We start from the raw sequence: 25,523 nt of genomic DNA on the forward strand, positions 1-25,523 counted from the left end.
ACTGTCGTGGCTCAGTATTTGAATACTTCCTTAATCATTGGCTTAATCGCCACCCTTGATGGAGGAAATTAATGTAAACACACACACAGCTGCCTTTTACTGAATCTGGTATTTTTCCTTTCCTGACCTTTCCTGAAGTCTGTGAGAACCATTATTATATGGACCAATGTGGGATTAAAACAGTTCAGAGTGGCAGTCTTGGTTATATACTGATAAGCATTCATCATGTTGTGGAAACTCTGGAACATCTTTAAATTTAAATTCAAATTATGAAGCTGCATAAAACCTTCTCTTCCTCTCTAGACTACTTTTAATGGTTGTTGAATTTGCTCATTTGCATAAAGAATCAATCAGCGCTTAATTCCTCATAGAGCAGGAGTGAAATTTTGTCTTGTTTATGAAATGCTAAAGGTTAATGTAAGATTTCTTAGCTGAAGTTCTTTGTTACATCCTCATGGTGACACTAAAGCTTAACATGCAGCATTTGCCAGTGGTGTGCAAAATTAGTTGGGCTTCAAAGTTTAAAATGAGCTCTCTACCTGTGATATTAAAAGACCTACAATAAACTAAGACAGCCTAATTTGCTTCCAAAACTAATACAAGGTATCTTTTCTCCAGATGAAGCTCTGCAGAGGCAGGAGGAGATCTGGCAGCAGGAGATCGAGGAGTCTCTCTCTATCTGCAGGTCACTTTCCGATCCATCCAGACCCAAACACATTGATTTCCTGCGCATCACTGCCCCCGATGATGACATCACTGACACACCCACACCCACACCTGTGCCCCAGGATTTGAGGGTGAGTAGAATGAAAAGTATGTGCTCTGAGCTCATCTCAACACAGCACAGAGTCTTAGAGTCTAAAGGTGGATGATGATGATGATGGAGCAGTTGAAAACAGCAGCCACTTTTGCAAAGTATTAATGGCACTGGTATGTCAGTTGTAGGATCAAGAGGCTGTGTTCTGTATATGGCATTAGGAGAGTGAGGCATGTAAGCATGGAGCTCTACTAGCTCAGAATCAGACTCAGAATACTTTATTACTTGCAGTCTGTGCTCTATATTTAAGAGCAAAAATAAATCAGTGGGAAAATATTTTTACCTCAGTTGCATTGAGAGTGCGGTTAACTGCTGCGATTAACGGCTCACTGTGCAAGAATACGAAAGCTGTTTTTCCCAGAACGTAATTTAATTTCAACATACTGCACACACTCTTCATTCTGCATGTGCGAAAAGTTACAAAGAGTCTAAGTGCCGTTATTGTGATGCCTTAATCTAATTTCAGTGCCGTTGTTCTCTGTAAACCTTCCTGAAATAAATCCCCGTCTGCATCAGTCAGTGCTGCATCACTATGGCAATGAACTTGTCCTTGCTTCACAACTGTGTAAATCCCAGCCTCATGAGCCAGTCCAGGGCTACAAAGAGCTCTGTGTTCCCTGTAGTTGCATAATAGAAGGGATTTAACGCAACTCTGTAAGTGCATTGTAGGAGAGACGATAAGCACTAATAAATTGAATACTTCCTTCCTTCTGTGTGCGTGCATGACTAACTTTGCTGAAAATATTTGAAGTTTTATTTAATTGTTTTGGCATTTTGAATCTTTATTTGACAGTATGAAGAGAAAAGAGTAAAGCAGAGAGAAACAGGCAGGAAATCATCTGGGACAGACAGGTGTTCTGTTTAAGATTAAAAGAAAAGTTTACCGAACAGAATATGAAGAATTGAAAGAATCACTGAAATTAGCATGTGGTTACTTCTGTAATGGGGTATTGTACATATTACACATGTTGTTCCCACCACATGTGTCACAAAGAACTTTCCATCTATTCCCCCCAATGCCCCCAAACTGTTCACACTGAAGGTGCTATAATACTTTGAAGATGTAATTTACATGGGATGAAAAACAAATGCATATGTTCAGCAACAATATGCAGTAATATATAGCTGTCACTGCCACTTGCAAGCAGGCCAATAGTCTGTTTATTGATGTGCTCTTCTTATACCCTTTATCTGGGACTCATCCAACTGCAGAGTCACTAATGTCACTGTGTGTGTAACCCAAGTGGCTGATTTTAAGTGGCTCACCATTTTCAGTGAGTTTTGTGCATCCACTTGAAAGCGGAAACTGATTCTATTTTATACATTTAGAGGACTACAATGCAATCATTTAATTTAAGCTTTAAATATTTTGTTTAGTTGTGTGATTGAAGCTAATTTTCCCTTGTGGGACTAATAAAGGTATCTTATCTTATCTTATCTTATCTATTCCTTCTGTTGTGGACGCAGTGAACTGTAGCAGTCAGTACAGTCCTAATTTATATTACAGCCTGGAGATTTATAATCCAGCACACACTGTAGTTGTTCAGCATGAAGCTAGATGATTTTTAATCTCACAGGATTTTATGGATGCATTCCTGTTTCATAAACATACAAACTCACATAAAGGCCACAGTGTCCCTCACCAAATTAATGCAAAAAACCACCTTATTAGTATTCATAAGCTTTAGTATAGCCCTATTAAGAACTCATTGCAGGGTGTGTAGGCACGCATCAAACATATGGAGTACGATATCTATTAGAGAAATGTACACAGTGTAATTTGATACAGTAAAGATGTTATCACAGATGAGGTTTGTCACTAACCTGTTGCCTCTGATAACATTCAAAGTAAATAAGGGTGGATCCCAAGAGCTAACAATAACTCAAACACAAAGGAGGAAGTTTGGACTCTTATTTTGATATTTTGTGTTAAGCAATCTACCCAGTACTAATAGTAGTGAAGATATTAGTATGAAGATAGTGGTCATTAACTCTACTACCTAATTTTTAATTTTATTTAAGATAATTAGTTGTTTTTGCTTTTTTTAGACATATATTTTAACAGCATATTTGTTTGCTGATTTAATTATGGCCATTTGGTGACTTTCCCTGCTTATTACCTTGTTTTGTTTGGATCTGTGTCACCAACTTGAATGTTATTTCAAACCTACTTACTATTCTCTGCTTATTTATTCAATTTATGCAACTATTTTATTTATAGATCAAGTTTCAGAATACTCTAACTAAAACATTCAAGTGAAAACTGTCACTATTTTCACTTTTCGTTTCCCGAAACTTTAAACAAACCTTCTCTGTCGATTGATCCTGTATGCAAGTTTCAATATGAGCTGATTAACAGTGCCGTGTAGGTGGGGTTAGACCCGCTGGGATGCCCAGATTAGCCAAGCATTGCTGTGTACCTGCAGGGGAATTGAGAGACCTCCCTGTAACTGTGGATTTACAGGCCAAGCATTTAGCAAGTGATCCCTGGCAGTCCTATTTACCCTCCTTCAGCTCTGGGTGTGGTGCTCCTCCATCTGTTCTGCGTGGCTTCCTTTGCCATACGGCTCACGGATGTCAGGGTGTTGTCGGAAACAACGGCTGGACACACCATCTGTTTCCAATTACTCTGTGACAATCCACAGGATGATGTCCAAGGTGCTGCTCTGTAAACTACTATAGCAGGTACAGAAGAGCCGGAGTGAAAAAGGAGCTGGAACTTAACTTCAAATGTGGCTGAGCTGAGTCACTCCACCACAGAGCCATGGAGCTGAGCTTGGAAACCTTTTTTTTCCATGACTGGATTTCTCTCTTGCCATTGGCCAGTCTGAGTGACTAACAACTACTTCCAATTTTAGGTTTGGAAAATTAGCACTTTGGAAAGGCAAAAAGGCACTGTTAAAACACAGCGTGGATATGCTTGTTTCTTTTCGACAAACAGGGGCACAAAAACAGGTTGGATTTTCAGGAATAAGACTTTAATTAACTCAAACATTGCTAGCATTTGTTTATTGATTATAATCTGACACTGCATGATACCGGAACCACGTAAAGAAGTGCTGCATGCTAAACTGAAGTCTAACTATTAGCAGTCGAGTTTCTCTAGCACTTCCTACTCACTATATTCTGGATAACTTCACCTGTGACTTGCAGTAAATGGAGCAGCCCGAAGCCACCCTGGAAATTTTTAGGAACCTCTCTGGGGGAGAAACTGAAGACATGGTGCAGGAAGATATCAGTGGTGATCTGAAGAAAAATGGGGATGTGGACTTTACAGATGCTCTCGAGCATTCTAGTGATTTTTTGTCATATGTTATATTGCGTCATGCAGAGGAAAAGACCTCTAACTCACTGGGAAATTCAAGCTTGAGGGAAAAAGGAAATGACTCAGACATAACAGAGGGGGAGAGGAGTCATTATAAAGTAACCGAGCAGCAAAGCGTGGCTGTAAATACTGAAAAAGGCCTCGAGAAACAGAGCTTTGCAACAAATCATGACCAGAATAACCTGTCAGATGAACACAAAGTTAATGGCTGCAGCAAAGAGGGTTGTCACATATCACAGAATCCACTGGATGAAAGGGCCTTAAATGAATCTCTGCAGACAAATTGTCAACACATTTCAATTGACTGCATGGATACTGATGGTGATTGTGTTGTATCCATCAGTGCCACGGAGGATACTGAAAACAGCAATGAAAATGCTCAAAGGGAACACTGCCAGGAAGATTCTGACACAATTACTTCCACTTCAGACATGGATTTTGATCCACAGATATGTGGAAACACTGGGCCATTGAAAAGTAAACATGTAGTGATAACTGTGACTCGAACAGGACCCGCGCTTGAAGAGCTGGAACAGATCTTGGATGAAACTGAAGAGGAGGAGACAAGAGATGCAAATTCAGAGACTCCCAACTCACCCCCCCATCTTCCCAGCCTAAAGGATAATTTGCCAGAGATGACAATAAAATCTGCAACTAATAATCCTCCACCTGACTCCACCTTCAGCAGAGCCACCTTCTCCCCGAGCTCCCCCGCAGACAAGCAGATCCAGGTCCCAGCTCTCTTCAGCGGCCTTAGGGTCCTAAGGAAGGGGGTCACTGGACCAGAGCATGACACCATGGCCCACATTAAGCCATCTCCTGTGGGAGGACGAGGGGCAGATTTCACAGAGAAGCAGAAGGACACCAAAGTTCCAGGGAGCATCTTAGACCAGATCTCTCAGTTTCTGAGTCGGGAAAAGAGAGGAGATGAGAAGGAGGTGTTGGAGGCTGAGGGAGACCGGAATGAAACAAGGGTGAATGGAAGTGAAGATAGCCAAGAGGAGGAGAAGAAAGAACCAGAAACAAATAAAAATACAGAGGTTTCAGAATCATGTGAACTTACAAAACCTTCCATGTCCAGTGCAGAGGCAGCTTTTGATGCCTTCAAGGCCTTCTTCACACCAAAGCCTTTAAAAAAGGACCCAGGAGATAAAGTTGTCCTGGAGGCATTGAGGAAGAAGATAAGAAATGATAAAGATGTACTTAAAACACTTTTTGAGAGAACCTCAAGTAAGACTCCTGAGAAGGACCCACCTGATGACAAAGTACGAATTAGTCTTCTCTGTGATTTTTGTTACTTTTTAAGATTAAATCAGGCTAAAAATAAAAAAACAAAGCAATTCTGAGCGTTGTGTGTGTTTTTAATCACAATTCATCAGTCATTTTTACAATGTAGCTGCAACTTCTGTTATTAATTCTGTCATTAATAATATCTACTGTCAATTTTCTCACTCATAGTCAGAGACATCGAGCCCAGGTGAAGGAGAGGAACGAACTCCTGGTCGCCTACAAGCTGTGTGGCCACCTCTTAAGGAAGAAAAAGTTGGGCTGAAGTACACAGAAGCAGGTACAGACTAATATATGCATGTCATAACTTGGCATGAAAACATTACTCCACATAAATCAACCCAGGACATTAACATTACACCTCTCCAAGTTCTACTTTCTAAGTTTATTCTTCAGTTTATCAGTGTCATACGGTTTGCTAATGCTGCTGAAGAAAGTAACTCCATCAATATGTACTATGAATAACTTCATATTAATCGGGCTGCCAATAAGTTATTCAGAAGTATGTGTCAAACAAAATTAAACAGAAGGAACAAAAATAAAACTCGATTCCTCACATTTTTTTTTTTACAATTTGTGTATACAGGTCACATTTTGACAGCATTTAAAATTTGCTTGAATTCAAATATGTACAAAAACACATCTTAAGGGAATTCTGGAAATGTGGTAACAGTTTAAAGGCTTTTAAAAAAAATAGAAGTATGATTAATTCTTTTTTCATGTTGAATGATGTGAACTTTAGTGTCAAAAGAAGAAGCAGCAGTTAAAGGTAATGGCTCTGAAATGGATTTAATGAAGTGAATATTATGGATTGGTTTATAGTGCTACTCCTGTTCGGCTGGGGCCTTTCCATGTGCAGTTTGCATGTTCTCCTCTGCCTGTGTGGGTTTTCTTCAAGGACTCTACTTTCCTCCCACAGAAACAATGCATGTTGGAATAACTGGTGTTTCTCAGTGGGCTTTGTAAAAGTTTGTGGTTGTCAGGGTGAGCGTACCCCCTCTTTGCTATGGAATAGACAGGCTTTAGCCTCCTGTGACCGTACGCTGGTTAGACTGTTAAGGAAAGGTATTCACCTCACAGTAAAAAGAGAATAAAATCTAAATAGAAATACTATTATTATGTGAAATTCTACACATTGAATATGCATGACAGAGAAGCAGTGTCTAGCTACTTTACAGTGTGGTGGATGTAATATCAAGCTCGATTGCAAAGGTAAACTGAACTCCACCCGCAAATGTGTAAACATCTACAGTCTGACTCCATCTGTAAAAGCAGTTCTTTAATTACACACTGTACTCTCACCGTAGTCTTTTTGGGGGTGGGGAGGGGGCTAAAATTGCTGAATAGTTTGTGATTATAAATCACAGTTTACTTGCATTTTTAAAGGCATAATCTACTCCTGCTTGCTTTTGTATTTTAATGGATGAGTTGATAAAATTTCTTTGTTAATTGTTATCCACTTCACAGTAATCAGTAAGATTATCGAACACTGTTTGAACAGGGACAAAACCATGTGTACACGCCCATATCCCTTGACATACACTCCCTGTAGACACAGTGAGGAAGCCTACAGTAAATATACTTTCTAACTGCCCTTTTACTATCTCAGTCATCTAACAGCAGATGCTGTAAATGTTTGCTTAGACAGATGCCAGCCTCTATAATCTGCGAGCCTGTACTAGTTTACAGTTGGGACTCTGCTGCCATCATGTGGTAACACGTTGCATTGTTTTCATCTTTCGTGGGTTGTAAGCAGCCACTAGTCTGACTTACGTTCACAGGAATAAAAATACTCTTACAAACTAAGTTTGTGATGATTAACAACTTTTTTTTCTTTTACTAGAAAAAGCATTAAAATCATAAAGCTTTCTAAAAAAGACAGACTTTTTGATGATGTTTGGATCTGTTTTTCTCAGAGCACCAGGCTGCTCTCCTGCAGCTGAAGAGAGAATGCAAAGAGGAGCTGGAGAAGTTAAAGGTCAGTAAGGATGAGGGATTGTACGGTAATTTCCATGACTGCATGAAGAAAAACAGAAAAAGTCTTTCATTGCAGTATTACCACCACACTCATTGCCTGGTTCAGTCCCAGTTTGGGCTGAGTCATAGATACACACTTGTTTTTCAACATTTTAAAAGATACTTCAGTTTTCACATCTTGGAAAAATATGTATAAATAATGTTTTCTTTTATTCTGTTAAAAGTGAGAGAGTATATATATCATAGACTCAAATGCACATTTGTTTTTAATTAAATGATGGTAGCTACAAAATCCTTTCAATGTTTGTCAGCAACCCTGTAAATGTGTGAACTATCACAAAAACATATTGCGATCTGAGGCCATATGACTGATAAGATTTTTGTATTTTGCGACATTTTCAGTGGAATATGTAAACAAATTTTAGTTGGAGTCTCATAAATCTTGGTGATGATGGTAAATGACCTAAACAGGTTTCTCTGAATTTTGCTTCAGAGACTGATGATCCCTCATGTATGTTATGGAACGGCTGTGTGCAGGCAGGAAAAGGACCCAAAGTGCAGACTCCGGAGACAGACGTGAACTCAAAAAAACAGCTTTAATGCTGAACTCAAAGTAACAAACTTCCAAAGTACAAACATTAACGCAGGCAGGAAAAACACACCGCATAAGTGAGGGTAGATAAGAGTAGATCACGACACTGACAAACTGAAACACAGGGCTTAAATACACAGAGGGAGTAATCAGGGAATGGGCAACAGGAGGGAGACACAGCTGGGGCAAATCAGGCCTAACGAGACAAGGGGAAGCAAAACCAGACACATTAACATGAGACATGGACTTTCAAAGTAAAACAGGAAACATAACACAGACTCACAAGCAAGCACTATAACAAAGGGAACAGAGACGTGGGACCAGGGCAGACACAGACACTGACTGGACGTGGGGGTACTGCAGACAGGGGAGACAGCAACTATGGAACACAGACAGAAAACCAGAACACTAAAACTCAAACTCCACCCAGAGAACCTAAACTAAGAATAATCCTAAAACCCATAAAGCAAAGCCAAAAACACAAAACACTGGGTCGACGACCCAGGGACCCTAACAATGTATGCTGAAGTTCAGCCTTGCAGAGCTGGCTTTAGATTTATCAGTGTGAATGATATCATTATGATCATCACTAAGGTTTATTAATTAATAATTGGACAACATTATTTATTTCAGGAGGACTATGATCAGGAACTCTCCAGACTGAGGTTGGAAAAGGATGAAAATGTTGCACGTCTGGAGTTCAGTCTTGCTGAGCTGCAGAACAAACTCTCCCAGGTTGGGACCCACTGTCAAGGGGAACTTAAAGATGTGGCTGTGTCTACAGCAGATGACTTTTTGCACAAATCATTTCGCACCGTCTGCATTCAAACCGACCGGGAGACATTTGTCAAAACTGCTCAGGATGAAGAAGGTTCCGGGAGAACCTGTACATGCTCTCAGCAGCAGAAGGTGGCCCCCAAAAAGTTGGACCTTGCTTCCATCAGCTTTGCCGGCAAGATCGAAGGCACACTGTCCTCCTCCTCTTCACTTGTAACTCCTTGTAGCTCAAAACAAGCACCAGCTCCTTCTCAGACAGCATCACCAGCTAAATCAGATGTTTTTCCTTCTCCTCCTCCTCCTCCTCCTCCACCTCCACTACCTCCACCATGTTCGTCTCCACCTATTAACTACATGCAGCCATCAAATGACCCTCCACTACCCCCACCTCCACCTCCTCCACCCACGCCAGGGTTATCGCTCCCTCCACCTCCTCCAGCATTGGGTCTTGGAGTTGATAAACCTCCCAGGAAACCGGCAGTGGAGCCTTCCCGACCCATGAAGCCTCTTTACTGGAACAGAATTCAGATCCAGGACAACAAGTAGGTCCACTCAAGAAGTGTGTAAGAGCATATTGAAAGTCTGTACTCCTTAAACATTTACGACAGGCTGCCTGCCACCTGAAATGTGTGGCACCAATTTCACCCACAATAGTTCTGGCACAAAAATCCCTCTATATACAGAATATGGCAGAACTGCAAATCTTATGGCAGCCCAAGTTCCCAGGACAACTCGCCCCACATCTAACTGGTCCACCCCTGGCAACTTTACAAGCAGGTAGCTCAGTGAGCTTACGCAGTAAGCAAAACACTGTAGGAAGACTATTCAGGAGAAACCCCCATACACAAAACTCCGTGGCCAACTTTTATAGACAAGACCATCCAGGCAAAACAGCAGATCTGAGAACAGGCCATGAGTTTTATGTCATAATCAGCCCACAGAGCTGATCTGCACAGTCCCTGAGCAGTCTGAAACTGATACGTTTTACTGCCGTTTCCTCCTCACGGCTGGAAATTATTGGCCGGCCACGTTATAAACGGAATTGTGGGTGAGGTACGATCAAGGGGAGCGGACATCCAGCCTGTCTGTAGCTGCTGTAAAACACGATCAAATTACCTGGGTTGACTCCACAAGTTGCAAACAGCCAGAATCATCATGCTCTGGAGATTACATCATTTTATCGTCTAACTGCAGTTTTCGAGAGAAAGAGCCGTCCTAAAACTCATCACCCTTCGATAGCTCAGTTGGTAGAGCGGAGGACTGTAGGTGTATCTAGTGGAGATCCTTAGGTCGCTGGTTCGAATCCGGCTCGAAGGAGTGTTGTGTTTTCACCAAATAAAAGGAAGCGCGCAAACAGCTATTCCACTACACCTCTTAATAGGACCTCATAAATACTGACTGGATTTTTATATTGAATCATAATAAATTAATGAATCCTGCTTTATTGCTTAGATGGCCTCATATCAGCAACTTGATGTTTTTGTTTTTTTTTTTCTTCGTTTTTTAAACAGACTGTTTTGCTCTCTCCCGCAGTAACAACACATTATGGAATATTCTGGAAGAGCCAAACTTAATTGATGCCAGTGAGTTTGAAGATCTCTTTGCTAAAACCACCACACAGACAAAGAGGAAACCGCTGTCAGAGACTTATGAGAAAAAAGCTAAGCCTAAGAAGGTAAGAAATTAACTTCTGTCATCATGTTATCATTTATTCATCTTGTGAATCCCTTAGCTATTGCTAAAGAAAATGTAGGCTGCAATATTAATGGCATGTGTCCACTAGAGGGGGGTAATGCATCATGGTTTACAGACTCCTCCACATCATGGCTCTTAATACTATGATTTTAAAGCAAGAGGAAAATACAAACCAAGTCACATTAGTAAAATATAAGAAGGAAGTGAAGCATTTAAACAAGAGAAAATGGAAACGCTGGTATGAAATGCTAGGCTCTCTATCCAGGACTCACTAATGGTTTCTACTGGTAAGGTGGTCATGGTAACCATGTTTGTGTGTGTTTTAGATCATTAAACTGTTGGATGGTAAACGCTCTCAGGCTGTGGGCATCCTCATATCAAGCCTCCACCTTGAGATGAAAGATATTCAGCAAGGTGAGGTCATTTCACTCCTTCATTGTACTGCAAGAAAACAGCGTTTTGTTTCTACACTGATAACAGGCAAAACTGGACTCTATCATGATCCAATTTTAAAAAAAAAAGGTGAATTGAATTTCATTGTTTTTAACAGAATCGTCGTGCTCATGAACTTGCAATGCCAACTGGAAAGCATCTGATTGGTAATGGTTTCATGTTCAGCATGACAATGATCCCAAGCAAACTGCCAGTGCAGTAAAAGTATAACTGAATAGAAGCACACAATACAGCACTATCAGTCATGGATTGGCCTCCTCAGAGCCCGGACTGGCCATCCACGCATTGTCCCACCAGTGACATTGCCTGCCAGCTATCAATGGGAATTCTTGTCAGAGAATCGCTGCACCTATTTTTCACATTTTCTGAGCCAAATATAAAGAAATGAAGGGTCAAGACTTTTACGCAGAACTGTAAAATAACAATAAAATCAAAACAGTTTTCTAGTAAAATATAAAAGATGGCAAAATGCAATAACCAGTCAAAATGTAAAACATGTAACAGGCATATTATTTAAAGTATATTTTGCTTATAAAGGATAGGTGCTTACACACATTGGTGCTGCTGCCTGTCTTGAACAATCTTGCATAAGGGATTTTAAATTTCACAAGTCCTTTCTCTGAGATAAATAAAGGTTAACAAAATAAATAAATATATCTTCAAATTTTTACCGTCTTGTGGTGGAAAGCCTCTGGAACAGCGTTTAGATTCTCATCTCTGTTAAATCCTCAAAGTGCATGTAATCATCTTTTCCATCACATGAGAGATAGATTACAGTAGGTCACTAAACTAGCTGGGTTTCCCAGCCAGTCTGAGAATTTGAACCTGCAGTAAACATTCAGGTAACCACAGCTCCCTGAACATAAACCTTGGTTGGACTTTAATCGCGGCGTCACAGAGAATGTACCCTGTATTTCACTCTGAATATGAGCTGGGGGTGAATTTGAAGTAGGATTAGTGGCCCAAACGCTCACCACAATGTCAGCAAGATGGGCAATATGCATTTCTAACCCAAAACTGAAAAATCTTTGGAGCAAACAGTAGACTGTCTTTCAGGAAGAGGAGCATGAAAGCCAATTTTTTGTCAATGCATTTTATTTATTTATTTTTTTGTATTTCCATGGATACGTTTATGATATCATATGTATTGATTATCCATCATTGATACAGAAGAGCAACTTTAGAAAAGCGTTGTCACTTCCCTTCGCAATCTTTAGAATTTGTCTGGTTGAGTGTGTTAGAATGTGAGTACTATGATAAATTTCTCTACTCTTGTCCGCTGAACTTTGACATGAGTCAAAATGCACGATCACTATTGTTTCAGCAATAAATGATCAATACTAGGAGGAATATTGTGAATGAAGCCTAGTAAGCATTTCTTCCTTTGCAGTATACTGCCTTCTGATCAGTTTCTAACCATATAGACATGTTATTTCTATTTTCCTGCTAGTGGAAGGTTTTATTTATATATATATATATATATATATGTGTGTGTGTTCTGAGTTGGATCTGACAATATATGAATCACAGCTTTTTTTTAATCTCTCTCCCTTCTCTGTGTATTTTTACTTCTAGCTGTACTGACAGTGGATCACTCTGTGGTGGACCTGGAGACCATTGAAGCGCTGTATGAAAATGTACGCATTTAGGCACGTAATTGTGTGAGACAATTGTGTACAACGATGAACCTTTAATTTAGAAGTTGCTATCAATTTGGCAGAGAGCACTGCCGGAGGAGCTGGAGAGGATCAGGAAACACTACGAGACGTCAGAAGAAGAGGATGTTAAGCTGCTGGACAAACCTGAGCAGTGAGTGCCTCAGCAGATGTTTAGAGAGCACAGCAGTAATTGATTGTATTTGTGGACTAAATAGACAAATACCAGACCTTCTGATTTGACAGTTCTAACAGGGATGGGTAATGTCATTGCATTGTGGACTCTCAGTGTTTATGTGATTGTGCTCCAGGTTCCTGTATGAACTATCTCAGATTCCAGACTTCGCAGGCAGAGCTCGCTGTGTCATCTTCCAGTCAGCCTTCATCGATGGGATCGCCTCGATTCAACGCAAGCTCAACACTGTCTTCCATGTCTGTAAGGTGAGCTAAGCACGTGACATTCATCGAAGGTGGCCAGTAAATAATGTGACATGGACTGGCGTGAACCCCAGTCTTGAAAAAAAACTGTTGATTATCTAGGCTCTGCTGGAGAGCGACAATGTCAGCAAGGTGATGGGACTGGTGTTGGCTCTTGGGAACCACATGAATGGAGGAAGCAGGATTAGAGGCCAGGCTGACGGCTTTGGCCTGGAAATCCTTCCAAAACTCAAAGATGTAAAGAGCAGGGTAAGGCCTTGATACCTACGGAGTCACTGTGGCTCTTTTGCCTGCCTTTCAGAACAGAGCACAAGAAGTGTGCAAAGTGTTTGGCCTGAGATTGTAATCTAACACGAGGATGAGGGAAAGTAGGTGTGAAATACATCATAATAAAGAACCTGCAGTGGTATAGGTGGAGGGGAAAGTAGAATAGTCAGACTTGATTCGATAAAGTGCCGTTATTATCGTCTATCACAGTGATAAGTGTGGGCAGAAGGGCAAGGATTTGGCTTCAAAAGCCAGTGAAATCAGGGTGTGTGAAAAACAATACTTATTACTGAAAGAAATTTAAATTAAGAGTAATAGAAATTTGTTTGTTGCATTTACTGAAACCCCAACTCCTGATACCTTTTAAAAAGGAGTGCTCTGTTGCCATATTTGTGTATGTGTTCAGATAAAGCATCTGTTCCTGGGAGAATGTTTGGTCTTGTATTTAAAAGAAAAGAACAAAGAAGAAGATTTGAACTCATAAGCTTAACCTCAGCAGCATCTGCCAATGACAAAACTAGAATGTGTAGCTTGAGACCAAACTCTAGGTAAAAGAGTCCATTACATTCATCATTCATCCAGCTTTCATGTTGTCCTTCCATTTCTTCTCAGGACAATCGCGTCAGCCTGGTGGATTACGTGGTGTCATATTACTTGCACAATGTGGACAAGGTACTTTAAAAAAAATATGCAATTGAAAAAATAAATGTAGTAGCCTAAATGAGCACTCAAAGCACACCACACACACATTCATACAGTGCTAAGGGTTCAGTATCTTGCCCATGGGTGCTTCAGCATGCATGACCTTCCAGCTGGTGGATGACCTCCTCTATCTCCTGAGCCACAGCTGCCCTTATTGTAGATTAGCATGCTTAAAATGGAACTACCTTCATAGAAATTGATGTGTTTGTGTTGTATTCTTATGAAAATTGGCTATATTAGACAATAAAACACAGGTTTGGACTCGTCCTTCAGCTGGGAATCACCTAACTCAGCATCACACACACTGCATCCACAGATGTAATGCATTTCTAAAATGTTTTCACCTTCCAGAATGCAGGCACAGAGAAGAGTATGTTCCCTCTTCCTGAACCGCAGGACATCTTCCTGGCAGCGCAGGTCAAGTTTGTTGACCTCGACAGAGATCTGAGACATCTTGGACGAGATCTGACAAGTACGTGACGTTACCATACCATCTCCTGTTCTCTGAGTTTTTGAAAAGAAGAATAACAAACAGACTCAGTCCCCTTTTCTCGGTTAATATTATTAGATGGTTGCACACATTCCAGACAGATGGCAAGCTTCCATGTGACTGGGGTGACCAGGAGTATTCTCAACTTGTGGTCATTTTGTTGTGTGCTTTTGTTTGAAAAAATCAGCCAGTGTAACTCTGTCAGTGTGATTTTTCTGATACTTTCCAGAGGTTCCCACAGACCAAACTTTGGCTCAGTCTGGCATCGTTTTTCCACAGACATCCCCCACCCACCTTCACTACCCTGGTTTCCCATCACTGGCCCCAGCCATTGAGTAGCTGTTTATACTTAAGGCCAACGGCTTTCCTCTGTGAGCAAACTCATGTTAGTGAAAGCTCAAGAACAAAAGACTTCCTCTTGTCTTTCTAATCCTTTTTTGCGTGTTCTTTTCACTGCCTAAGTGTGCGCATATGACGCCATTCAGCATGCCGCTCAGTTAAAAGTCATTCTGAGGACAATGCTTACTGTGCATGAGTATGATTATGAGTGAGTTCATTGTTGTGTCCCTACGTATGCATGTGATTTTGCATGCATTTTGTTGAATGCGTGTTTATGTGCATGTATTCTGAGACTAGCAGGAGTCTTGCTGCTGATACTGGCCTGGCGCCTTTCAGATCCAGCTTCTAATCCTTAGCCCATCAGATCTCCCATCGTTGTTGCTTTGTGCCCCTGTCGCCAGTGCAGGGAGACCGTAGCTTCCCACTTATGTAATCTCCAGACCCCTAGTATCTCTGGTATCTTTGCAGAAATGCACGGATCCTTAACCTGTATCACCTGGGCTCCAGTGTGGCCCCCAGATGTGTGCCACAGATAGCTTTCTTTACCTCTCAACACAGCTTTGTCTTATCGCACTGTCTACCCAAACCACCGTGCAATCTGGTTTGCCTGTCGCAGGTTCCTTTTGTTCTGCCTGTTTGAACTGCCCTCATGCCTGGTTTGAGGCTTTGCTTTTGTCATTCGTCACTCTCCCTCTGTTTTCTGTTTGGCTGGTATGAAATCTTTCTGTTTGTTGTGGTTAAACTTCTCTTAAGTCATCCATGTTGAGACTATATTGCATTTACATGGGTTATTCACTGGGAAGTTCATTCAAATTATTAATAAAGCTAACTAGCTATGCAGATTTGGATTTATATCTGTAGTTGGGTTTTTAAAACTACACATTGTGTACCCTTCTTGGGCCTTAAATTTTCTTGTGTCTGTTACAGTGGCAATAAAAGTAGTTTATTGAGCCACAGAGTTGCAAAAGGGTTTGTTTTTTTTTGTTTAGTTGTTTTTTATTGTATATCAGTCATGGTTTCAGCCATGCTAGCAGTCTGTGTCTGTGCTGGTCCATGCTATTTCACCTACAGGTAGATGCATATATTTTTGCACAAGCATTCATGGTCCTAAGTGATTTCTCGACTCTGGTGATTTCTTGGTTTTCCTTAATAACAACTCAACAACTGTCCGATTGGTTATTGCTGTATTTGGTACACCTTTTTATATTCTCCACACAGTTTATTATATCAAATTACATTTTTTTTATTTTTTATTTTTGGCTTAGTGCTTATATACTTGTATATGCCATGCACACAGTGATCAAGAGCTATCCATGATGTTTCACATGATACAACCACTGCCTGCGAGGGGGAAAAGAATATTCCCGGACTGGTTGCTGTAGGTTGCTGGCAGTTGTTTTGTGAAATCTGTCATAAAGAGGCTGCTGCACCAACAAATGCATGTGCCACTTTTATTTTGAAAGTAAATGTTCTCGGTTTCCAGTTTTCACAGTTTCACTGCTGCTTGGAGAGCTGGTGAGTGTTTGAAGGTAAATTGCAAACTCTGGGCAACCAATCACGGCAGATGTCTGCTCGGGTTTTCTTCCTGTGAAATAGGAGTTTTTCCTTCCCACTGTTGCCAATTGCCTGCTCCTAGAGGGTCATTTGATTGTAGGCATTTTTTTCTATATTACTGTAGGGTCTTTACTTTACAATATAAAAGCTGATGTTCTAATGTGGTGTGATACTTTTTAAAATCCCTATAAACCTTGAGTGGACAAACAATAGAAATTAAACTCTTTAAATAATAAATACTTTTTTTTTTTAAAGACGGAGACTCTACAGTATGCAGCGGTAGCATCTCTTCCACAATGTAGCCTGCAATAATGTTTTTAAGCTCACCTTCAGATGCTTTCTGTGCTGCTGAAGTAAAATCACGTTTTGCCTGCTTAGCAGGAACGGCCGCGGAGTTATCCATGGATGATGAACAAGAATCACTCAGAAGTGTTCGTCTATACTCTTGTGTCAGGCGCTTCAGTAGATTACTCCTGCTATTAACAGCGGCCGATAGTTTTTTCTCCCCAGGACATAGCTTACATATTACTGTAATATTCTTGTCTGCTTGTTTCAGAAAACTGAAGAGACGGGAATATTTCCATTTCATAAAGCAGCCACTCGCTTCAGCCGAGTCCGACATCTTCCGCTTTAGAATACAACTATGCAGCAAACTGGTGGGAAATGACGTACAGCTGCACTACAGCGATGTTAAAGCGGCAGAGTTTACTTTTACGTTTAGAAGATAAATTATTGAAATTAAATAATGATATTCAGCGAGTTTAATTATTTTACAATGTAATGCAAGTACATTGTAAGTAACTGTAATTAAAATACCTAAAAATGAACAGTATTTAGTTACTCTACTTTTTCAGTGGAAAAGTAATTTAATTACAGTAACGCGTTACTTAGTAACGCATTACACCCAACACTGCTAGCAACCAAAACTATCTAAAGAAGGTTTTTGCCTCGGACAGGAAATACACACTCAGTGAAACGTGTTGCCAGGTCACTGACTGGTCTGTGGGTCTTTTTTACTGGGTCTTTAGCAAACAATTTCCAGGCTAGTGCCATCAGCCTCCAGCAACCACTTGCCAACTGGTCAAGGATTTTCCGCTCATTGCCAGTAGCCTGTGTGACTGTGGCTATATTCACCAGTGACTTGTCCAGAATTGTGGAGAAAAGATAAAATCATTTGGTTAGTAGTCATGTGTTTGCAAAACTTCAATACATCTAGCACAAAGTACTCACAAAGCTGTAGGCGTAGCTACTACCCATACGGAAAAAAAATAGTAAAAACTTATATGTGATTACTCATGAAAGTGGCCACTTTCATGAGTAAATCAAATAAGGCTTACATGATTTACTCATGAAAGTGGCCACTTTCACATTACTTTCATACATTGTTTTAGTAAGTATCCAAAACATACAAGTTTCATTATATAATTTTTCAAGGGATCTTATATCTGTTTTCACACTTATATGCTTTTCATACAAGTTTCACACAAGACAGATACAAACTTTATAAGATTTATATATATCTTTTCCATATGGGTAGTGTTGTCTTGTTTTGTGAGCAATGGCAGTGGAACCATCACTTTAAGACCTTAGCTCAAATAAATAAGAAAAAAGGAAGGATAAAACAAGGACAATGTTCAAATTTCATATTTGCTTGTCTTGTTCCAAAGTAAAGAACACTGTTAAAAATGTCACTTGAACCAGTCCTATATAAACTACCCCCCTACAGAAGTAATGGTGTAATTTGAGAGATGAATAATTCTAGCATATCATCACAAAATACTGTCAACCTCCTTAAGAAAGCATTTATCCCTCACTATGAATCAAAATCATTGTTTCAGTGCAGTTTGCGTAATTGCAGTCTCACATCTGAAGTCAGCTATATTTACATGAAGGTCCATAACTCTCTTCAGTCTGAAATAAGCAAACGTCTGTCAGGCCCAAAAGGCAGACAGAAGAAAGAAAGGCTCCCCACACAATGCAAAGAGAGGGAGATACGCGCCTCTACAGTTTACACAAACCCGAATGAAAACAGTATTCTTTTGTAATCTTATCTGAAAGATGTTGATCGAGCATGGGGGTGGGGGGGGGGTTGGTTCAGCCTATATTATGACTGGCTCCACAGACTGGCTCCTGTGATCCACTGATTGGACACAGCAACGTGGAGCCGCAGACTGGAAGGGGAAAAGGGAGAGAGAGAGGAGCAGTCGCCATCTCTGGACGAATCTCAACTAGTGATATCTGAAGAGGAAGCGGCGTAGATAACCTCACGCTGGGGTACAGGTGGACCTAGTTCAACCCAGAGCTCGTCCTTCTTTATGTGAATCTGCACGTCTGACAGAGACCTTATAAAGAAAAGACATGACACTTGAAGAATCCTTCATTTAAATCTGTGGGAGAATTGAGCAATAGCCGAGGTTGTTGTAGATGTTGGGGTAAAAAAGGCATTTTATCAGATTTAACTGCTGGTTCTATAAATCCATTTTATGTCTTTGTAAAGTATTCTGTTATTGATTATTGACCATGTCAAATAATTGTAGCACTGAGAATTTTCTTACATACAGCTAAAACAGTAGTGACACAAAATGAGGTGGAAAAGTCAATGAAGTCATATAATTATACATAAATGAAGAACCCCGGAGAACCCTATTGAAAGGTCTTAATTACTTATTTTGTAGTATTAAAAACATCATTAAAACTGACAAAACCCAATACTAGCTTTACAATACTGCCAATTCAGACGAGTGTGTCCAATATTTAAACTTGGAAACAAATAAACAAATATAGGATAGTTTTTTAAGGCAGAAATTACAAATCTGGAATGCATCTGAGCATCTTCTGGTTTCAGACAAAAGATGGTGGCATAAAGGTCACCTTTAAACATGTTTGTTGTCTTATTCTCTTCTTATGGTTATTTTAAACAAGCCGTAAATTGTTACAAAGAGAAGAAGAAAGAAATGTTCTTCATAGCTTCAGTCTTCTCCAGGCTCTTATCTGAAATTTTGTCTAAATATTGAAAGTGTAATGCTTCCTGAATTTTGTAATCATTGTGTTCTTTTCAGGGTGCGAGAAAGACGTACAGAAGGTTTGCTCTGACTCTCCTGAAGAATACCTGCAGCCATTTAAAGACAAGATGGAGGCTTTTGTGCTCAGTGGTGAGGAGTTACCATTCATTTAATGTGTTATGTAAAAACATCAATGAGCTACAGTCATATTAAAAAAAAGAGTGCGCCCACAGTGCTTCCACAGGAACTAAGAGGGTATTTAGCAGCCAGATACAGCGAATAAAATGTGCTTGATTAATTGATCCCTATAAAAGTAGAGGTTCTGGTAGTTTCCTCGACTGGGTCATTCAGGCGTGTTGACACAATGCTATAATCTTCCCAGGGTTGGACAAAACCCAAGACCTCTGGAACAATGTCCTTTGGACAGACGAGACCAAAGTGGAGATGTTTGGTCACAATGCACAGTGCAGCATGTGGCAGAAAGCAAAGACAGCACAAACAGCAGTCACATCAGCTGTAAGAGAAAACGAGACACATTCATATAAACAAATGCCCACAAGGCTCAATCAACAGAAACAGTGTTGTAAAGAAGTGTGGGCTAGAATTCCTCTATATGACTTTATCATTAAGAGAATGAGACCTCTAGTTACTGTTGCTAAAGGTGGTGCTACAAGCTATTGAATTATGGAGTCTACTTAGTTTTTGTTTCCCATGACATTTTTTGTAATGATTATTCCAGCAAGGAAATTAAATGTTGCGCACATCTTTTGAAATATGATTGAGAAGTACGGTCACATACACGCTGAATATTTGACATTATGAGCTCAGTTTTAAAAGCGTTAAAATCTTTTGAAAGACAGATTTTTGTTGTTTTGAATATCCTCCAAGCTCCGTGCAGCTTCTACTGCAATTAACATGTAATTGCCTGCTTGCACTTAAAAAACTGACTGCTCTTCTTCACATTCTTAATTATCCTCAATTATTTCCCCATAACCCCTACTCATGAGCAGATTATTAGATAGCCATACTGTCGACAGACATGTAAAAGTCCCCCCAGCCCTCATAGAAAAGCAAGAGTCATTGCTTCAAAGAGATATCTTTGTACCTGTTTTCTGTTTGCTGTTGATTCTTTTTTTTTTTTTTAAGTAATTTGTCATTCAATCAAGACATGTCTTTCCTTGCCTCTTATAAATGTAGTCTTTGTGTCTTTAGTAGCCTGAAAATTACCAATGGAGTGTCTTTGGTATTTGTATGTGAGGGAGACAGAATGAATTCAGAGTACAGCCTAGACACTCAGATAGGGATCAGACAGATTTGGCAATGGCTGAGACACACAGGCACTGGGCCTTCTATGGAGCTCTTTCACTGCAAAAAAAGTTAACTCTTATGAGCTGAGGAATTCCATGTTGTGTAAAATGTTTATAGTGACCCATTTCACGTTTGAGTATTCAGTGAATACTTAATAATTCTTCTTGTGAGCGTCATCTTTTTTCCTCTCCACCCAGTAACAAAGGTATCACAATCAAGCTTCAAAATCAGTGTCTTTAAGAGAGCCGCCTATTCAGATCATCATCTTTTGTCTATTGTCTCCCATTTGTTTTATTTGTTCTAACACTACACCAGACAATTGGACTGCATGCAGGATCTTTTTCCAAGACTTTATCTTTTGTTCTAAGATTTGAAGTTTATCCTCCTGCATTCTCTTCCTCTTAGATAAATATAGATGTGAATTAAACCACAAGACTTTAAAAAAGTCTTCAAACAAGAACTGGAATTTGGGTTTTATGAGAGGGTGTGTCTTTATTTACAAATTTCATTAGTGGGTAATTTCTGTAGCTTTTTAAAATTGATTTTTTTTATTGTTCTGGGTCTGAAGGAGACTTCCAAAACATTACAGAGAGACAGACACAGATAACAAGTAGCCTACCTGTTATTTGACATAATGGCATAATAGCAAGAATGGCTCCATTGACTGCATAATTGGTGTTTTAAGACCAAATGGTTGTCTGGCTCCATTAGACAAGGTCATCATCATACAAGAGGATCTTATTGTGTAACTATGAATAATTAGATTCACAGACTTTCCATAAAGTTTAAAGTTAATCTGTTTTTTAAATTTTTTTGGAAAGTCTTGCAAAAACTAAACTTTTTACCGGCACACTTTTTTAACAGCACGAAAAGAGCACGCTGAAGCTTCTTATCAGATGATGACTGTACGAAAAAGGTAGGACAATTAAGTTGTTCATTCATGTGCAGCATGCAGGTCTCTATCTGAATTTGGCTCCTAGAGCTATTTGCAGTTCATCCATTCATAATATTGTGTCTATTTTCATCACTTTCCCATTCCCCCCCCCCCCCTTTTTTTTCTTTTTATTATCTTGCAACTCTTTTTTTTTTTTTTTTGCCTTTTTAGTTATTCCCGTTGTTTTCCATTTCTTTTACCTACATTGTGACTCTTTGTTATCATATCTCTTTTTGTCTTTTTTTTCATGTCTATAAATATTTTCGTAGTAACAGGTCAAACATCATACCAACTAAATGGTAAAAGTCTGTTAAAGTTATAGAAGTGTAATAACAGGTACTACAGTGATCAACTGAAACAAAGTGCTGAGGAGGACAAAGCAGAGGACCTGGGTTATGTTTTTAGATGAGAGGAGACACAAACACTAAGATAAAATTAAATTTTGATCTTGATTTTTTTAAATACTTATTTTCAGTTTCGAGGACTTGATCCTGTACTTTGGGGTAATGCCTAAGACGGGGGAGACGGAGGTGACAGCTGGCTATTTCTTCATGCTCTGGTTTGAGTTTTCTGCCGACTTCAAGACCAGGTGGAAAAGGGAGAACAAGAATATCTCTAAAGAGAGGTAAGTAATAGCTGTGTGTGTGTGTGTGTGTGTGCGTGTGTGTGTGTGTGTGTGTGTGTGTGTGTGTGTGTGTGTGTGTGTCACCCTTTGTAAACAGGTTCACAAAAACCACCTCAAGGGGAATCACTAAATTAAAAACTAAAGAAATATAATCCTCTAATAAAGACCTTACCGATACCCTGTGTGGGAAAACAATGTGTTTGTCTTCACTTAATTATTGCAACATAAGAATGAAACATAACAATTATATCTGATATTAGAAAACTGTTATGAATCCTTTTAGCTCTTTATTAGTCTTTTTTAACATTTAACCAATCCAACATTAATCTGACACAAAAGGCAAATATCTCTCAGTGACATCAGTAAAGGTGATATTGTTTATATATTAGCTGGCATCAGTGTTTATCCAACATATAGGTGCATCTGTAACTGCTGGCTTAAAGAGTATTTTGCACATTTCTATTTCTCTACTTTACTTTTTGCTGCATATTTATAGAATAGCTTGGCCTCATTGTGGTTCTCTGGAGTGTTTTCATTTACTAAATGCTTCACTTTGCAGGTTAAAAGAGGCTCAGCAGTCAGTGAAGAGGATTACCGGAGAGAAGAAGGTGGAGACGAGAAAGACCAACCCCAGCAGCCTGGTAAGACTGGAATCAGTTGATTTACTGAGGAAGCAAAAAGATTTGCCTTAGATGACATTTGTGGAATTAGGCCTTAAATGTGAAAAACAGATCAACTCATACCAACTCAGGAATTCTCTTGCAAAGTTACTTTTTTAGCATTGACTTAATAGAAAATCTTTTTGGAAATGTCTTCTTTTCTCAGTCCAGTCTAAATTTGCTCCCAACAGAAAGAGCGACTGCGTCAGAAAGAAGCCAGCATATCTTCAACTTAAAGAAACCAAAAAATATTGTTCATATCCAAATCATTCTAACCACCGGATTATGTCCTCACAAAGCTGGATCCAACAGGATGTGAGCAAGGGTACCAAACATGCATGGTCCTTGAAAAATGTAGTTTATTTATTTACTTGTATTTACTTGTATTTGTTAAGTGGAAGATTTATATTATAACCATATTATAACTTGTCGTCTAACATATATTTAAGTTTTAAATATTAAAAAAAATCTTCTGTGCAATATTTAGACATAAGTAACAGCTTCAACTGTGTATAGACAGATACATTTTTGCATCAAATCTAAAATGTAAAATCAAATCTTTTACAATATTTTTCCACAAATAAAATCATTGCTCATAGAAAACTGTGATGCAATAGCTTGAATGCAGTTTTATTTACAAGTGCCATTACAATGAATGATACACAAATTATGCACAGCCATGAAATCAAGTGGCTTTTAGCAGTGCATGTATAAAAGTGTATGTCTCTAAAACCTTCAGCTCCATGTCCCACACAGTGGAAACAATGCAACCTCTGAAGTCATCTATATTTTTGCACATCCATTAGCTTGTTGGGTTTTTTGTTTGTTTGGACAAATTTTGTCACTGGACTGCCGCAACCAGCCTGCACCTCAACGGTTCGCATTGGCCTAAAACTTCCTGTCTGCAAATGCATGTGCCAACACATCCAAGTCTGTTTACACTCACAAAACTGCAAGCAGCGACTGATAATTGGCAGATGTTTGGTCATTGTGTGGTAAAGTTGTATTTGCAGGTCAAATTATCACCTTATACACAACGTGACACTTGAATCTCCCACTTAGCATGTGTGTACTGTCTTTTAGCAGATTAGTGGTCAACTGTCTCTCCCCCCAAAAAGGGCTCAAACAGGTTCCTCACTTTCTATTCCAACTTATGCGCCTTTTAAGCAAAATAGACTCTCCCTTCTATATTTTTCACAGAAGACAATATTACTGGCCAGCATGTTTTAGTTTGTGGCTAATCCATATCGATAGTAGTGCAGCGACACAGCTTTACGCGCTGGACTCGTTTCCATCTTAGTGCTGGGCGTCTGTCCCGGACAGAGGAGGGTGTATGTGACGGTGCTGAAGGCTTTGGGTTTGCAGGCCGAACAGGAGCGAAAGGCGTTTCCGTCCTGGTACTTGTTCCGCGGGATGTAAAGGAGTTGCACTGTCCGTAGCAAAACCTGTTAATGATGGTGCGGCGAAGGCAGCCCTCCTCCTCTATGGTCTTGCTTGAGCGGCTGTGTCTTACACCAGTCCAGCCGCAGTATCTACGCTCTGTGACGTGCAGCGCTTCCTGGCTGGACTCCGGCACTTCGTATGTTGAGGTTACTGGCCCCGTTGCGCGAGAAATTAATCCAATAAGAGGGGGCTGTACACACGTCGACGATTCATTCGGGCTGTGTTTGTTTGGCTGTGGAAACGCGCTTTGAAAGCTCTGAGCTTTCGTACTCTTCAGCGGGGTGAGTAGCAGTGCCAAAACGACTGCAAAGCTCTGCACTGAATGTGTCTGCATCGTTGAACCTGAAAGGAAAACGGAACAAAAGTTAAGTCCTCGATGGAAAGGAATTTAAGCACAACTTTTACGCACACATAAAGCACCATAGAAGCAAGCAGTGGATAATTTTATACACAAGGTTATATATAATATTATACACATTTCAGAACCAATATCTGTTAAGTGGAGTTACCTGTTTTTTTTGGTTTTTTTTTTTTAAAACTCCTAGCGTGAAAACAATTATTCCAGTCAGCATGCGTGTCTTCTAGAGGTCCGCCGTCCTCAGTTGTGGTTTTATGGATTACACAGTGAGGAGATATCCAATTTTGAGTTTTCTCCAGAACACGCCCCCAAACCCATATCCTCTCCATCCTGCCTGTCTGTGAATGCAAATCAAAATCCTCTTCCAAACTTTGTTGATGCAGATAAACCGTTTATTTGATTTAACAGAACACAACCATTTAGACAGATGAAGCAACCCAGTGAATAAATACTGAACATGCTATAGTGAAGTATTGCACTATCATCCTTTGAATGGCAAAGTAAGACGTTTACCAGAATACTGGCAAGTATTTGATTGGAAATAGAAATACACTTCTTACACAAGACACCAAAGCAATTCGTCACATACAAAATGAATTTGTATTAATAAACCAATCTCTGTACATCCAAGAAAAACTTTGATATAACATTCGTTCAGATCAATATATATTTATACAAAGTATGGTTATGATAGATATATTGTACACTGTCAGATCAGTATTTACCAGCATATATTCTATTATTTTGGGGTTGATTTAGGGTTAATTCTCTGGCAATGTGGTAGTGTGTTACATCTCTTAAAAATAAGAAAAGAAGCAAACAGTTG

The 25,523-nt window shown here is 39.7% G+C and overlaps 1 protein-coding gene, 1 non-coding gene and 1 pseudogene across 7 annotated transcripts in view; 2 read left to right on the top strand and 1 right to left on the bottom strand.

Moving 5' to 3' along the window:
- Nucleotides 1-23,138, top strand: part of fmn1 (formin 1) — a 31,030-nt gene extending 7,892 nt beyond the window's left edge. For 2 of the 6 annotated variants that reach the window (XM_040018291.1, XM_040018295.1), the window contains 18 exons: nt 619-797; nt 5,601-5,709; nt 6,172-6,198; nt 7,346-7,407; nt 8,632-9,317; nt 10,309-10,450; nt 10,797-10,884; nt 12,499-12,560; nt 12,644-12,732; nt 12,890-13,019; nt 13,119-13,265; nt 13,896-13,955; nt 14,337-14,457; nt 19,428-19,520; nt 21,543-21,594; nt 22,088-22,237; nt 22,797-22,878; nt 23,088-23,138. In XM_040018291.1, coding sequence (XP_039874225.1) covers nt 619-797; nt 5,601-5,709; nt 6,172-6,198; nt 7,346-7,407; nt 8,632-9,317; nt 10,309-10,450; nt 10,797-10,884; nt 12,499-12,560; nt 12,644-12,732; nt 12,890-13,019; nt 13,119-13,265; nt 13,896-13,955; nt 14,337-14,457; nt 19,428-19,520; nt 21,543-21,594; nt 22,088-22,237; nt 22,797-22,878; nt 23,088-23,132 — 2,324 coding nt within the window. In that variant the 3' untranslated portion in view covers nt 23,133-23,138. Of the gene's footprint in view, nt 1-618; nt 798-3,072; nt 5,408-5,600; nt 5,710-6,171; nt 6,199-7,345; nt 7,408-8,631; nt 9,318-10,308; nt 10,451-10,796; nt 10,885-12,498; nt 12,561-12,643; nt 12,733-12,889; nt 13,020-13,118; nt 13,266-13,895; nt 13,956-14,336; nt 14,458-19,427; nt 19,521-21,542; nt 21,595-22,087; nt 22,238-22,796; nt 22,879-23,087 lie in introns of those variants that run through there. The other 4 variants (XM_040018293.1, XM_040018296.1, XM_040018292.1 and 1 more) reach the window with 4 other exon arrangements.
- On the top strand, nt 10,005-10,092 carry trnay-gua. The gene is given in 2 exon segments: nt 10,005-10,041; nt 10,057-10,092. It is a non-coding gene; the product is annotated as a tRNA-Tyr (tRNA).
- Nucleotides 23,139-24,042: 904 nt separating the features above from the next.
- LOC120725417 lies at nt 24,043-24,972 on the bottom strand (annotated as a pseudogene).
- Nucleotides 24,973-25,523: the final 551 nt, after the last annotated feature.

Source organism: Simochromis diagramma, unplaced genomic scaffold (genome assembly GCF_900408965.1).
Source record: "Simochromis diagramma unplaced genomic scaffold, fSimDia1.1 OVJJ01000802.1, whole genome shotgun sequence".
Lineage (NCBI taxonomy): Eukaryota > Metazoa > Chordata > Actinopteri > Cichliformes > Cichlidae > Simochromis > Simochromis diagramma.